At 45.6% G+C, this 16,355-nt stretch overlaps 1 protein-coding gene across 1 annotated transcript in view; it reads left to right on the top strand.

Moving 5' to 3' along the window:
- The window catches only part of rbck1 (RanBP-type and C3HC4-type zinc finger containing 1), a gene marked incomplete at its 5' end in the record, with an annotated part of 71,411 nt that overhangs the window by 19,683 nt on the left and 35,373 nt on the right, over nt 1-16,355 (top strand). Inside the window, 2 exons of the mRNA XM_080533642.1 lie at nt 4,338-4,498; nt 4,637-4,745. Coding sequence (XP_080389768.1) covers nt 4,338-4,498; nt 4,637-4,745 — 270 coding nt within the window. The remainder of the gene's footprint in view (nt 1-4,337; nt 4,499-4,636; nt 4,746-16,355) is intronic.

Raw genomic sequence — 16,355 nt, 5'->3', positions numbered from 1 at the left:
TACGGTAAACGAGAACAGTGAATCCAATCCAAAAATGTAGTGATCCTATAGTGATCGTTAAACTGTTCTATATTATATCGAGAGGCTACATTAAAGCTTCAAGTTGCCTGTTATGAAAAAAACGGAAACCAGATGTTGTTGGCACAATAAGTTTAACTTTTCAACCCCATCGATTCTGCGACTGGTTTATGGTCTCACCAGCAGGTGTCACCAGGCTACACATTTAAAAAGGGTGCTATAATTGCTTTGCCACCTCCCCTCCCTCACCTCTCGCTCCCTCACCTCCCCTCCCTCACCTCCCGCTCCCTCACCTCTCGCTCCCTCACCTCCCCTCCCTCACCTCCCGCTCCCTCACCTCCCGCTCCCTCACCTCCCCTCCCTCACCTCCTCTCGCTCCCTCACCTCCCCTCCCTCACCTCTCGCTCCCTCACCTCCCGCTCCCCCACCTCCCGCTCCCTCGTCTCCACTCCCTCACCTCCCGCTCCCTCACCTCCCGCTCCCTCACCAACCTCAGATGGTAAAACTCCAAAGACTCCTCACCCACACTAAATGGTGGGCCCACTGTTCTGTTCTCCACAACCTCCACTGGCCAGCTGACACACACTGCATCAATTACACAATCCTACCTGACACACACTGCATCAATTACACAATCCTACCTGACACACACTGCATCAATTACACAATCCTACCTGACACACACTGCATCAATTACACAATCCTACCTGACACACACCGCATCAATTACACAATCCTACCTGACACACACTGCATCAATTACACAATCCACAACCTCCACTAGCTACCTGACACATACTGCATCAATTAAGCCTGGTACACACATAAAGATAATCTGGCCGATTTTGGCCCGATTTCCCCCCTTCCGTCCAAGGACAGCAAACGCCCGATTATCGTATGGCTCTAAAGATTATCCTACAAGATTATCCTGTGGTGTGAGGTGTGTTAAGAGTCAATTTCTCCCGACAATCTGCTCGGTTGGGGCCGACGATCGTAAATATTAAACGTGTTCAATATTTACGATCAAAAGTCCTCTTGTGTGTGGGCAACTCCCGACAACTCCTGAGTCCGATTGTGACGTGGATGGAATGTAGCCAATCAAGAAGCGAGCTGACTTCTTTGGCACTTTATTTGCCCTGTCGCACATGGCTGCCTCGTACAGGTCAGTCAGGGTACTACTACGCTGATCACGCGAGATTTCTGGCTTGGGGGACGAGTCTCTAGACTGTCATAGGACAGATCTTTATGTAATTGTGCACACCACACACAATACGATCAAAACTGTTCAATCCGTGATTTTGTATCTTCATGATTCCAGGGCTCGACATTAAGGCTTGTCCACTTGTCCGGGATAAGTACATTTTATGTTCAGACAAGTGGACTTCCTCCTGCAGTTGCAATATTACAAGCAAAGCGATGCCACCCTCATTCTCGCTGAGGCTATTTCAGTCTCTCGTAGTTCGTTATCGTCGATGTTATAGAGTAGTTAATTCATAGTTCGTAAATTCGCTCAGAGCGCACACTACATTCAACGTCATAAAGAGTACAAGTCATTTGATTGGACAAGAGGCATTCCATGAGTGCTGATCAGATTCCAGAGCGAGTTTACGAACGCAGCCATAATGTAGCCTACGTTGTGGGTCTGTCACTAGTGCCATTTGCGTGGACGCGTATTCGCTTCTTCTCAATTCCGCTTATTTTCATGTAGTTCGATGCGATCGTATATTTTAGGTTTGAAGTTTTAAGAACAACATGTAACCCCTGCCATATGGGCGGGGCCTGAGTTCTATTTTAAATAAGTGGCGGTATTACCTGTAATAATAAACTATTCAAATTATGACGATCAGTGCCTCCATTAACTATGTGGAAGTATTTTAAATAGGACTTCCTTTTTAATCCTTTTAATGTATTTATGTTTTAATATATCATATGAATTGCCTATTACCTGTTTATGACACAACACAGTGGCTTTAAATGCAAATACCAAAGGGTATATATTTATTTACTAAATGCTACATTTAAAGTGTTGGTAGTCAATTATAATGTTATACAAAGTCAATAGACAATATTCACAATACAATGTCAACAGACAATATCACAATATCACATAACAAAATATAGGCTCAAAGCCTATTCCAATTCCTTTCAAGGAAATAAATGTAATGTTTCCAATAAACTCAAAGTCAACTCAAAGGATTCACAATTGTACAATATATCATTCAGTAAAATAAAAAGGTGGGCCCACACTCACACACACACACGCACTCTGTAACTCAGTCCATTAACCAGTGTTACCGTTGCAGCTGACGTTGCTTGTGAGCGGGGGGGCCTTGAAACTGTTATGGCCACTTCACTCGTCCACACGAGCCCAAAACAAAAGCTTGTGCGTGGTTCAGTACTCACGTAACCTCGTGGGGAACTCGTAGGTAAACGAGGGGTTTGAAAGATGGTGTAAAAAGAGGCAGAGATGAGGGGGGATGGGGTCCAGCGCTCTCCCACGAGCGCAGGAGAATGATTGAAGAACACCGGCGCGAAGATTCACTGGACGGTCTCGAGTTCGTTGCTTGGTCTCTCGACTTCCAATTCTGAATTAACAGAATACACTGAGCTACAAAATCCAATAGCTATTTCGTTTTGATATAGCTAGAAACAATTTATCACTCAGCAAATGCTAGCAACATGCTAACGTAATTATGCTAAGCTAACCGCTTGCCGCGATTAGCTCTACAGTCAAATATAACATACTACAACGAGTAGATGTAGCTTATAAACAAACACCAGACATATGTATTTACCTCTGGTAGCTTCAATGTGCACCAACATCCAAAGGAATAACTGTTCGTTGATTCCCGAATTGTTACACACAGCATATACAAGTCTTACTTCACTCGACGATGTCCTCAAACATTCTGACACGTTACTTAGTGCAACCTAACGCTATTAGTACAAAGTCCCGCCCCCTCTCTCTCAGCATATATTACAGTTGCTCTTCCCGATGGACCAATGAAATAAAGAAATGAATGAATGACATATAACCAATGAGCGAACTCACATTAGAGCTTGTAAACAAGTACACATTATAAACTTATAACAATGTTAATAACCGTGTACATAACCATGAAATGATGCTTATTTATTAAATGGACTTATTTATTGAAATGCTCATAGCTCACTTTAGTAGCTGGGCTACAAACACATCGCAATGCGAACTTCAGAATGACACTAATGATAGATTTCTCAATTTCAATATAGGATACTGTCCAAAAGCTAGCAAATAAGATTGCTTCCATTGGGGAGGGACTATAATTACAAAACATTTTTCTAAATGTTCCTAGATATTCATCCCTTTTGTGGCCAATCTTAATCTAAAAGAAATCACTGATTACCCCATCGTAATAATTTTAAATAATGACAAAACATTGTTTAATGAATACATTTGAAAATTAAAGATACATCATTATCAAATCAATAGTAGTCAAATGTGTTATTTGCACTAACATACACTCACTGGCCACTTCATTAGGCACACCTTGCTAGTACCGGGTTGGACCCCCTCTTTTGCCTTCAGAACTGCCTTAATTCTTCGTGGTATAGATTCAACAAGGTGCTGGAAACATTCCTCTGAGATTTTGGTCCATATTGACACTATAATATCACGCAACAGCCCGTCTGGCACCAACAACCATGCCACGTTCAAAGTCACCTCACATCACCTTTCTTTCCCATTCTGATGCTTCTTGGTTTGAACTTCAGCAGATCGTCTTGACCATGTCTACATGCCTAAATGCATTGAGTTGCTGCCACATGATTGGCTGATTAGATATTTGCGTTAACAAGCAGTTGAAAATGTGTACCTAATGAAGTGGCCGGTGAGTGTATAATATATTATTATTAATATTATTGCTTTTTCAAAATCTTTGGATTTGGACAAGTAACTTGAGCTCTCGGACAAGTAAGTAGTTTTTCAGGTACTTGTCCAAAGGACAAAAAAAGTTTAATGTCAAGCCCTGAATGATAAAATCTCTCTCAGATCAAAAATCTGTTAAGATTTAGAAAATCTTTGTGTGTTTTACACTTTTTTTTTTTTTTTTTTTTTTTTTTTTGTGGGCTTTACACAATCCTACTTCTGACCTAGAAAGCACGCCAAATAACTCATATATTTTCTTTGTCAAAATCCTATATTTTTGTGAGCTATCTTTACTAAGCCGCTGAGTCATTTTTTATAGTGCAGCATCGGCCCAGTCAGCTGGTTAATGTGTGTTCTCTCTGGCCCAGCCAGCTGGTTAATGTGTGTTCTCTCTGGCTGTGATGTGATAAAGGTTCTGCAGGAGGAGCGCCAGAGGAACTTTCAGAGCCTGGTGGAGACTGATGCCCACAACCTTGTCCCCAACAACGAAGAGCTGGACTGTCCAATCTGCTTCTGCCCCATCCCACCAGGAGAGGGCGCCACCCTCCGAGAGTGCCTGCATAGCTTCTGCAGGTATGTGACCGTTTTTTTTTTATGGAAGTTTATCATTAACATTTAATCTGAAGGACATGAAACCTCTAAAGCAATTAGCAATTGAGAGGCGTTGACATGTTGAACAAGCCCTCACATCTTCATGTATCTTGTCAACAGAGTGTGTCTCACAGGAACCATTGTGAATAACATGGATGCAGAGGCCTGCCCTTTTGCAGATGAGAATTACACCTGTGACTGTAAACTTCAGGACAGGGAGATCAGATCAGTAAGTAACGGTGTGGCACACAGTCACTAAAGCCTGGTACAGACAGAAAGATTTTCTAAATCGTAACTGATTTTTTATCTGAGAGAGACCCCACACATGAAGATACAAAATCATGCATTGAACAGTTTTGATCGTATTGTGTGTGGTGTGCGCCGATATTCCCAATACAGCACACCACATACATAAAGATCTGTTGTTACGACAGTCTAGTCTCGTCCCCCCAAGCCATAAATCTTGCGTGATCAGGGTAGTAGTACCCTGACTGACCTGTACGAGGCAGCCATGTGCGACAGGGCAAATAAAGTGCCGAAGAACGAAAAGAAGAAGACACGTCAGTCAGCTTGCTTCTTGATTGGGTACATTCACGTCACAATCGGACTCGCGAGCAGGGTTGCCAGATGGGGTGTTTAAAAAAATAAAAACAATTATACAAACATCATTGGAAACAGACATACAGTTTAGGGGGCAGGAGATGGGCACCTGCCCAATAGTAATTAGCGGTTTTCTGACTAAATATGTTTTGGGCATTTAGAAATGACAACACTTTTTATTAGGGCTGTCAATGTTGATGCGTTAAATATCGCGGTTAATTTGGAAACCTTAACGCGGTAAAAATAAATTGACGTGAATGAATCATATTACCATGAATCATAACTTCTACTGACAGGGGTGTCAAACGCCTGTAGAGGGGTTTCAAGACAGACTGGTTTGTGTACTGGATTATAATGATGAGACAGTCGTTGGTTATAATCGTGACCACTTGTCATATTTACATATGTATAGACGCTAATCACCACCACTTTACGAAGTGTTCTGTCCTTTGTCACAGATGAATGAACACCCTGTTTGCGATCAAATCAACACCCCTTTTTTCCCCTTATAGTACAGTATGGTTGAATTAAGGCTTCATTATGTGGACCAAGAATATCCTATATTTTCCCTTATTACAGAGACTGGGACAGCGACACTACCTTCAATAACAATAATTGAATGAATTGATGAATTGAGTAGAGAGCTAGTTAACTAGCCAGCCCTGAACTAGGTTCAAAAGACAGACAGTGTTGTGAGACACAGCCAGCTTTCCTACCCGCTACGGTGGTTATGAATGAATGAATGAATGGTCTTTATTGTCATTGCTACAGTACAGGTACCAAACAACGAAATTTAGGAGGGGTGGCTCCCCTGGTGTTAGGAAAGAAAAAAAGAAAAGAAAAAAAAAACATCACAAGAAGGGAAGGAGCTGGTTTACATAAATAAAGGCTATGTACACTATCCACTGTACTATACTGTACAGATAGACGACTAGGGTTGTCATATTGCACAATAGTGTTATTGCACATTTATTTAAAGTGTCGCAGTTTGCAGGCTTGAAATGTACATATTTGTGCCTCAGCACTACACCTGATTTTTTCAGTCCAGCAGCTGCCAACAATCCGTCCAGACTGTCCAGGGCCCGGAACCTAGGTCTTTGCTGTGTTCAGGGCCTGGACGGCCCTGTGGTAGAAGCTGTTCTTCAGTCTGTTTGTCGTTGCGGCCAAGGTCCTGAACCGCCTTTTCGAGGGCAGCCGGGTAAAGTGTTCGTACCCAGGGTGGGTTGGGTCCCTGGAGATCTTGGAGGCCTTCCTGAGACAGCGTGTGTTGTACAGCTCTTCCAGAGAGGGGAGGGGGGCGCCGGTGATCTTCTGTGCTGTTCTCACGACTCTCTGTAGCGCATTTCTCTCCGCGGTAGTGCAGCTGGAGAACCAGTTGCAGATGCCGTAGGTGAGGATGCTCTCCAATGCGCCGCGGTAGAAGGTCACCAGTATCTCCTGCTTGCTGTGTTCCTTCCTGAGGACTCTCAGGATGTATAGCCGCTGTTGTGCCTTCTTGATGGTGTCTTTTGTGTTGTCCTTCCAGGTCAGGTCATCCCGCATGTGATGTCCCAGGAATCGGAGGGTTGAGACTCTCTCCACGCTCTCTCCGTCGATGAGCAGGGGCTGGATCTCTGACTTTTTCCTCCTGAAGTCTACGATGATTTCCTGGGTCTTTGACTTCAGATTCAGATTCAGATTCAGAAGCAGGTTGTTAACCTTGCACAGCTTGCTCAGTTGCTCTACCTCATCCCTGTACGCCGCCTCGTCCCCCCCCGAGATGCATCCCACCACGGTGGTGTCGTCTGCAAACTTTACGATGGAGTTGCTGGGGTGGACGGGGGTGAAGTCGTAGGTGTAGAGGTTGTAGAGGATGGGGCTTAGCACGCAGCCCTGGGGGGACCCAGTGCTGAGTCTGAGGGCTGTGGAGGTGTGGGGGCCCACCCGTACCCTCTGGGGGCGATCGATCAGGAAGTCCTTGATCCATGCACATATAGAGTGTGGTAGACCCAGGTCTAGTAGTTTGGTCACTAGCCTGTCTGGAAGGATGGTGTTGAAGGCGGAGCTGAAGTCCACAAAAAGCAGTCTCGCGTAGCTGTTTCCCCTCTCCAGGTGGGATAGAGTGGCGTGGAGAGTCGTCGCGATGGCGTCCTCTGTGGACCTGTGGGCTTTGTAGGCGAACTGGTATGGATCCAGGTTGGGCGGGAGGCGTGTGAGTATGTGGGCCCGGACTAGTTTCTCGAAGCACTTCATGATGATTGGTGTGAGTGCCACCGGGCGGTAGTCGTTTAGGCAGCTCACCGTGCTTTTCTTCGGGACTGGGATGATAGTTGAGGTTTTCAGGCAGGGTGGGATGGTGGCCTGGGACAGGGACTGGTTGAAGATGTTGGTGAAAACCCCGGCCAGCTGGTCGGCGCAGTCCCTCAGCACCCGTCCCAGGACGCCATCCGGCCCCGAGGCTTTCCTGGGGTCCACCGCCTTCAGCACGCGTCTCACTTCATGCTCTGTGAGGGTGAGGCTGCTGAGAGCTGGAGAGAGTGGTGTTTGTGTTGTGGTTACCTCCGTTCGCCCCTCGTCGAACCGGGCGTAGAAGGTGTTCAGCTTTCCCGCCAGCAGGGGGTCGTCCTCTGCGGCTGTGAGCCTGTTGGCTCTGAAGTTTGTCATGTGCTGAACCCCCTGCCACATCCGCCTGGAGTCGTTGCTCAGGAGGCATTCCTCAATCTTCTCTCTGTGGTCTGCCTTGGCCGCTTTGATTCCGCGCTTTAGGTTAGCCCTGGTGGTGCTGTACAGCGGTGTACTCTTCCCTGCGAAGAAGGTGTTGTCCCTCTCGTTGATCAGTTTTTGGACCTTCCCAGTCATCCATGGCTTCGTGTTGGGGTAGACCCGGACCCGTTTGTCCACGGTGACTGAGTTGGTGCAGTTCACTATGTGGTTCAGAACCGACGACGTGTACTGTTCCAGGTCCTCATGCTCATATTCCTGCCATGGGGTGTCATTTAGGCAGATCTGCAGTGGAGCGGACCCTTCTGGCCAGGTTCTGACAGTCTTAGTGGTGATGGGAGCACTTTTCCCCATGGTAGTGTATGCTGGGATCAGGAGGATTGACACATGGTCAGACATGCCTAGATGAGCTAGCGGACTAGCCTTGTAAGCACGTTTGATGTTGGTGTATACCTTGTCCAGTGTTTTTTCTCCTCTTGTTGCACATTTCACATGCTGATAGAACTTGGGTAGTACTGCCTTCAGGTCGACATGATTGAAATCTCCTGCTATGATGTGAATAGCCTGTGGATCTGTGCTTTGTTGACCACTGATGACGTCATATAGCCGCGCCAATGCTAGGCTACCATCCGCGCTAGGCGCAATGTAAACACATGTAATATACACTGCATTGAATTCCCTCGGTAGGTAAGTGGGTCGGCATTTAACAGTCAAGTATTCCAGGTCTGGGGAACAGTGGCTACTTACAGTTTTCGTGTTTAAGCACCAGCTATCCTTCGTAGATATTATCAGGCCGCCTCCGCGGGATTTACCGCTGAGCTGCGTGCGGTCTGCCCGGTGAAGTGTCCGTCCCTCCAGGCTAATCGCGGAGTCCACGATAGTTTCATTTAGCCAGGTTTCAGTAAGAATAATCACACAGCTATCTCCCACGATGTTATTTTTGGCAACTTGTAGTCTCAGTTCATCCATCTTGTTCGTCAGGGACCTGACGTTGGATAGGAAAATACTTGGCAAAGCTGGCTTGTCTGGGCTTCTCCTCAGCCTTGCTAGCAGGCCTCCCCTTGCTCCTCGGCGTTGTTGATGGTCTCGCCTCCGTCGCTTACGCCTTAGTGTTGGGATAGCGTAGTACTTTTCACCCGGCGACCGCGCGAGGTCTAATGGGATCCTTTGTTGTTCCAAGAATTCCGCCGTTACAGTCCCCTCGTTTTTCGCACCAACTTCTAGTAAGTCTAGTCTTCTGTAGGTACTATTTACACAACCGTTCCCTATAAGTACTAAAATAAAAATGTACATACAAATGTACTTAAAAACACAAAAAACACCAGCGTTGAAGCCACTCCAAGCCTCGCGTCTGAGCGCGCCGTCATTTTGGGATTAAGTCTTAGGTCCAAAACAGATCGGCAAGGCAGTGTTTCCTCTATATGCATTTATTGGTGGCGGGCCGCCACGAATGAATTTCCTCCGCCACAAATTGATTCAGTCCACAAACAAAAAAAACAAAAAAAAATCCACCTCTGAACATTTTTGCTGATTAAAATATATCTGATCCTAGATCAGCGCTATAATGGATGTTGACTATAAGTGCACCTAAATCCACGCCCATCTCTCTCTAACCGCTGATCCAAAATCAGATTAATGACATTAAACAGTTGACGACGTGACACAAGGGCTACTCCTGATTGGTCTAAATGTGAACCGGCATGAGAACCGTGCAGACTCAACCATCCCTGCTGAAAAACTGTCGCAAATTGAAGAACTCGCGCAAGTTGGAAACACTGGGAAACTTTCGCCAAGTTGGACATACTTTTCCTGTTGTGTTTGAGACGGAGCCAAGACTGCTCGTTTGGAAGGACATTGGATCCGTGAGTAACGTAAACCTTCAGAGCTGATCGATGGAAACCGCGTAGGGGTGTAAATCACCAGCTTCATCACGATACGATATTATATCGATTTGTTTGTATGACGATACAATGTTTGACGATATCACAATGTCAGTCACGATACGATTTCGATTCGATTCGATTCAAGATCGATATGACGATATGATCGATATGACGCGATATCATGTTGTGTGCGTGCGTGTGTGTGTGTCTGTTTGTGTGTATAAGTTGTATCCCCTCCCCGACCCTACCATGCCCCCCCAAAAAACACACGTTAGCTGCTTTAGCTTAACTTCTGTTAGCATGCAGTGTTGTGAATATGTGTGTCTGTGCGGCTAGTTGGCCTGTAGCAGCCCAGTGGACGTGGAGGTAGAGGTGTGTCCCTGTGGTGGGCTGTGAGGAACACACGGTGCTTGTTGTTTGTTTTATTCGCAAAGTTATTGTAGCTAACGTTAGCTAACTAAGCTAGGCAGGCTAGCGCAACGTGGGTTTGGAAGGACAGCTCAGAGCAGAGAGGAGAGGAGAGGTGGGGTTTGGGAGTCCGCGTTTGACTGGCTGACAGCGTCAGTAACATGTGGGCTGCGTTCGTCAACTCGCTCTGAGAGCGCCGGAGCGCAACACTGGGCCCTATTCCACGAAGCTCGATAAAGTTCTAAGCCTCGATAAAGTTTTAAGCCTCGAAAATGTTAGCTTGCGTTCGGTGCCATCAATGTGGCTCAAATAATTCGCTGCTTGGTTGAGCTCCTTCTGAGTCAGATATAACTAGCCTGGTCGCGACCAGGCTAAAACACAGGCTATAGTGAGACGCGCGTCGAAAAAGGCTCACAGGCGGAAACTACATCCCGAACGACAGTTCCTCCCTAGGAAATATTAGTTCCCACTTCACACGAGATAGATAGATTAGATAGTTTGACTGTGTGATAGATAGATAATTTGATATTTTGAAAGTGTGATCGATAGATAGATAGTTTGATTGTGTGATAGATAACTTGATATTTTGAAAGTGTGATAGATAGATCGATATATCAATAAAGAAAAGAGTGTAAAAAAAAAAGTAATTCTCTCAACTTGCATTGCCGTCATCACAGCGGTCTGGCTGGCGTAGTGGTTAAGGCTGCGGACTCGAGTTCCAAAGGTTGCGAGTTCCAGACTTGACTAAGTCATTCATATTTTTTTTTTTTACATTTAACCGAAGATTTCATGCAAAGGTTTCAAACACCATTGTAATCGTGTCAGTTCTTGTAAATTAGCCTGCACCATAACTTTATAGCCTACATACTTTTTTAGATGAGATTTTAGATTAGATTCAGACAACGAAATGCAGTAAAAAGTGCGCCTGAAGAGGGATTTGAACCACCGATATAAAATGACGAATAAATCCTATGGCAGCGGTCGATACCACTAGGCCATTGTGGCGATATGACGGTTTGTAGCCTGCTGCTGATATCACCACAGTAGTAAATATTCATTTATTAAAATATGAACATATAACAATAACTGGGGCTAGTATGACCTACGCATTTAATCGGTCAGCAATTTCTTGCCAAACCATTTCCCTCGCCTTGTTAATTGCGGCAGTATTGCACTATTTTACATCTTATTTTTCCGTCTTCATAAAAAATCAATAATTCGGAATGCTGCGCAAATGTAGTACCCCTGCAGAGTGGAGTATCTTCATTTCGACAGATCGACTCTTCTGGGCTGCGTATGTCTGCGTGCACGCGCCCATATCGAAGATTTGTAAGCCTGTCTTCTGTGAACACTGATGACACAAGGCTGATCCTCATTCGAGGAATCACCTGAGGCTTGAAATCCAATCTCGAGTTCCCTGAGCGCCGCATTTATTTATAGCGCCGCTATACTGATCCACCTTTAGTGGAATGACGCCCTGGTGTAGGCGCCAGGTATGGGTTGTACTGTTGTCTGTTGTTGTTTGTTGTTCGCTGTTGGATTGTGGGTCACGTGCAGGGATTCGAGTCACGTGGTGTTGGTGGTGCGTCAGTGTTGCGTCAGTGGTAGTATTGAAATCAGCTGTTCACCTGTCGGAATTGTGTGAATGGCAGGAGAGGGGGTGAGGTGGGGAAGTCCTACTTTTGCTGACCGCTTTTAACAAGTCACTGTTTGATAATATTGAGACGCTGTTTTTAATGTTTTGTGATACCGCTTCACCCTTTGTTTTTATCTACAATAAATATACCAAACGTACTTTCGGAAACAGTGATTCATTGACAGCCAGCGCGTCGGGCAGGTATTTTTCCCCTACTTAGCCTCTCGGCGACAAAGTTTGTTTTTTGATAGTCGCCCAACATTGTCAGCAAAAACTGAGACAAACCTGGACGGATTGGAGCCACAGAAGGACCCGACAAGCCACACGCGGACGCGGAGTGGATTATTGAATTATTGAACGATTGATCCCACACCCACGCACGGAACCCAGGGCTTACCGCTTGAGAGCGCATCAGCCGGACAACATTGCATTGTGACCAGCGGTATGTAACCTGTTTCGTTCTGCTGTTAAATTGATTTGTTTTTGAACGGGTTACTGCTGAGTGGAAACTGGCGTTGTCGTGTTGGTGTGTTGATTGTGGCTGCGTGGATTTATGCGGTGTCTGGACCGCCGTTTTGATGCCCTTTGGGCCCGGTTTGCGTGTGGATTTGACTCTGCGCTTTGCGCATTCAAAATGAGTGAAATAAAGGCTGGTTCAACTGTTGGCAAACTTGAAAAGGAGAAAAGGAAAATAATTATCACTGAGAAGGCCCTGGCAAATAAAATCGAGTCAATCCAGAAGGAGCGTAAAAGGAAAGTGTACCAAATAAAAGCTCTGATATTGTCTCTCAAAGAGCTTATGAAAGATGATGAAAATGTTTCAGGGGTTAAAGCACAATTTGATGATTTGATGCAATTATCTGAAAATACCATTGCATTGCATGACTCTCTGATGCCCTTAATCCCAACTGATGAACAAAAACCCCAAAATGACTGGTTCTCCAAAATCAATGAACACAATGAAGGATGTATTGAGGATGTTAGAGCCTGGTTCTCAGTAACCAGAAGACCTCCAAGCAAACCTCCGTCAGAGACTAATACTGAAAGGCCCCAGCAGGAGGAGGCTTCAGATGAGAAAAATGGAGCACAGGAGGATGTTGAAAATGGAGAAGAGCCTCAGTTTCATAAAATTCTTCAACATGACACCCAGGATGAAATTGCACCATGGGACGGCGTATCAAATCAAAGCAGCAGGAACCACCGTTCAAGATCTAATGTTTCCTCAACTGCATCTGCACGTCTCAGAGCAGAGGCTGAAGTAGCTGCTTTACTTGCTCGGCAAAAGTTGCTCAAGGAAAAGCACGTCCTTGAAGAACAGGAGGAGCAAATAAGAAAACGAAGGCACGTCCTTGAAGAACAGGAGGAGCAAATAAGAAAACGAAAGGAACAACTTCATCTTGAAGCAGACATAGCCGTATCCGTGGCAAAGGTGAATGTTTTAAGAGCCTCTAGGTCAAGTGTGCGGAGCGCTGTTTCTCGGAAATTGGATGGCATGGAATCTTACTTTGAAAAGGGCCACAACATTAATGCAGATACTTTTACGCCACATAAAGATGGAAAGGATGGAAGAGGACAACCTGGAAATATAAATCAACACTGTGGATGCTCAAGCCCAAAGCAAAGGCAATCTGATGGAGCCAAATATCTCCACCAGGGGCCTTCAGCGCTCACAAAGACACGGAGCACGGTCTCAAAGGCTGCAGCGCCTCCATTGTCTCCTCACAGAGATGTACAACCTTTTTCCAGGAACAGCAGCAGTGAACAGAACAACATTATGTCTATAATGGAAAAACAAAACGAAATAACTTCAATGTTGGTGCATCAACAATGTCTTGCTTCACTGCCTAAAAGAGACATCCAAATATTCGATGGCGACCCTCTGCAATACCATGTTTTTATGCAGTCATTTGAACAGACCATAGAGGGGAGGACCGACAATGCTGTTGATTGCCTGTATTACCTGGAGCAATACACCAGGGGGCAGCCAAAACAGCTAGTCAGAAGCTGCCAACACATGACTGATGGCACTGGATACACTATAGCAAAGGCTTTACTCCATGAACACTTTTGAAATAATCGGAGGATGGGAAGGCTTTACAATCATACGGCCTGTTCTTGTGTGGATGTTGCAATGCCATGAAGGATGTGTATAATCTATGTGACTTGAACACACCTGCGAATATGCTCATTGTGATCAAGAAGTTACCCTACAAATTGAGGGACAAGTGGCGAACAGTGGCATATGACATCCAGGAAAAGCATCGCCGAAGAGCTATGTTCACTGATATTGTGACTTTTATCGACCGTCAAGCGAAGATTGCTACAGACCCTGTATTCAGAGACATACAAGATGCTCCAACCATGGTAGCAATCAAAGAAAGTGGCAGAACAAAACCTAGGCCTCGCTCAAAGGATAGAGGAAGTAGTTTTGCTACGACTGTTACGACAGTTGAAAGAGAGGCTCAACCAGAAAACCAGGTTAAGGATGGTCCTGACAAGGCTTGCCTTTACTGCAACAAGGGCAGACACACGCTGGAGTCGTGCACTCTATTGGAGAGTAAAGTTCACAGTGAGAAGATGGATTTCCTGAAAAGGAATGGAGTTTGCTTTGGCTGCTTGTGCACTGGGCACATCAGCAAAGAGTGCAGGAATCGTCTCTCTTGCCAAACATGTGGTTCAAGACACCCTAGCATACTTCACATCCACTATACGGAGAATGGAGCAGAGGCAGAGAAAAGCAGGAGCAACTCGGACAGAGCAGTGGACAGTGCTCTAGTTGAAGTCCAAACCAGTGGTCTCACTGGGGCCGGTGACCAAAACTGTAAGCTTGCCATCGTACCAGTGAAAGTCAAATCAAGTAAAGGTCAAAGGGCAGTGGAAACCTACGCCTTTCTAGACCCAGGGAGTTCAGCGTCCTTCTGCACAATGGGTCTGATGGATAAACTGGATCTCTCTGGGAGAAAAACAAGGATCCGTTTGCGCACCATGGGCCAAGAGAAGGTGGTTGACAGTTGCATTGTATCTGACTTGGAAGTCGCTGGATTGGACAGTGACAGGTACTGTGAAATGCCCAAAATCTTTGCACAACATAAGATGCCGGTTAATAGAAGCAACATCCCACGGCAGCAAGACCTAGAAAAATGGCCTCATCTGAAACATGTCTACCTGCCACAGATAGACGCAGACGTGGAGATTCTGATAGGCATGAATGTTCCTAGAGCCTTGGAACCCCTGGAAGTCATCCGGAGTGTGGATGGAGGGCCTTATGCAGTCAAGACGATGCTTGGGTGGACTGTAAACGGACCACTTGGGGGAGATGGCAGTGATGGTCCCGTGACGCAGTCTGTAGTTACCATCAATACAGAGAAGAATGAGGTCCTCCCGAAGTACCAGCAAGAGATTCAGCAGCAGGAGACTAAGAGGGAGGAGCTATCAAGGGAGTATGAGAAGACCTGCAAAGAGAGGAATTTTGAACGGGTTACTGCTGAGTGGAAACTGGCGTTGTCGTGTTGGTGTGTTGATTGTGGCTGCGTGGATTTATGCGGTGTCTGGACCGCCGTTTTGATGCCCTTTGGGCCCGGTTTGCGTGTGGATTTGAAGACAGAGCTTAGAGTGAAGATAGTAGGGGTAAAAAAAAAAAAAAAAAAAAAACTCCCGGGCATACGCAGGTATATGTGCCTCCAAAGTGGGCGGAGCTTGTGTCAAAGTGGGCGGAGCTTGTGTCTAAGTGGGCGGAGCTTGTGTCAAAGTGGGCGGAGCTTGTGTCAAAGTGGGAGTGGCTTAGACAGTTAGTGGACGGAGCATTAGCATCCAGGAGGAGCTCAAGCAAAGCACAGAGAGGCTAACATCTGAGAAGGAAAACCTTGTGTTGGAGAGGGATGCAGCCAGAAAGGCAAAGAAATCCCTTGATGCAAAGAATGCTGAGTTACATGCAAGGTTTCAGTCTTTGAGCTTGGAAAAAGAAGACCTCTGTGTGAACAACACTCAGCTGCGGGCCCAATCAGAGATGGTAACCAAAGAAAAGGTTGAGATGTCTGCTAAAATCAGTGCTTTTATTTCTGAGAAGGAGTCCATTGAGGCAACTAATGCAGAGCTCCAGAATCAGCTGAATATGGTTAAGAAGGATCTTGAGAAGTCTATCCGTGACAATGACGAGCTCCAGGCTTCCAAAACGAGTCTGGCCAAGATACTTGAGGAGTTCAGGACCAGCTGAACAGTTCCAGAAGCATTGCTTTATGATTAAGACCCGGACCAGCTGTCTCTGCAGGCCTGTGACCAAGATTTGCCTTCTTCAGGAGTCGGCGGAGCTGTGAAGGCTGCACTTTTGTCGTAACTTCGGATTAATTTGATTTATTTGACTTGACTTGGTTCACTCTGAAAGGATAAGTGCTAGTAACCTCTGTCCTAGACTTGACTCGACTCAAGAAGATTGGATCAAGATCTATAATGGATTAACGGACTATGAACTCCTTGCGCAAAAGAAATTGCAAAGAAAATTGTAATGTATTGTTAATTATTAATGTGTAATAACTGTAATAATTAGGGGCCGGAATGTAGGCGCCAGGTATGGGTTGTACTGTTGTCTGTTGTTGTTTGTTGTTCGCTGTTGGAT

Source organism: Nansenia antarctica, assembly GCF_963989245.1.
Source record: "Nansenia antarctica genome assembly, chromosome: 6".
NCBI lineage: Eukaryota > Metazoa > Chordata > Actinopteri > Argentiniformes > Microstomatidae > Nansenia > Nansenia antarctica.
This window is presented reverse-complemented; position numbering and strand designations above follow the sequence as displayed.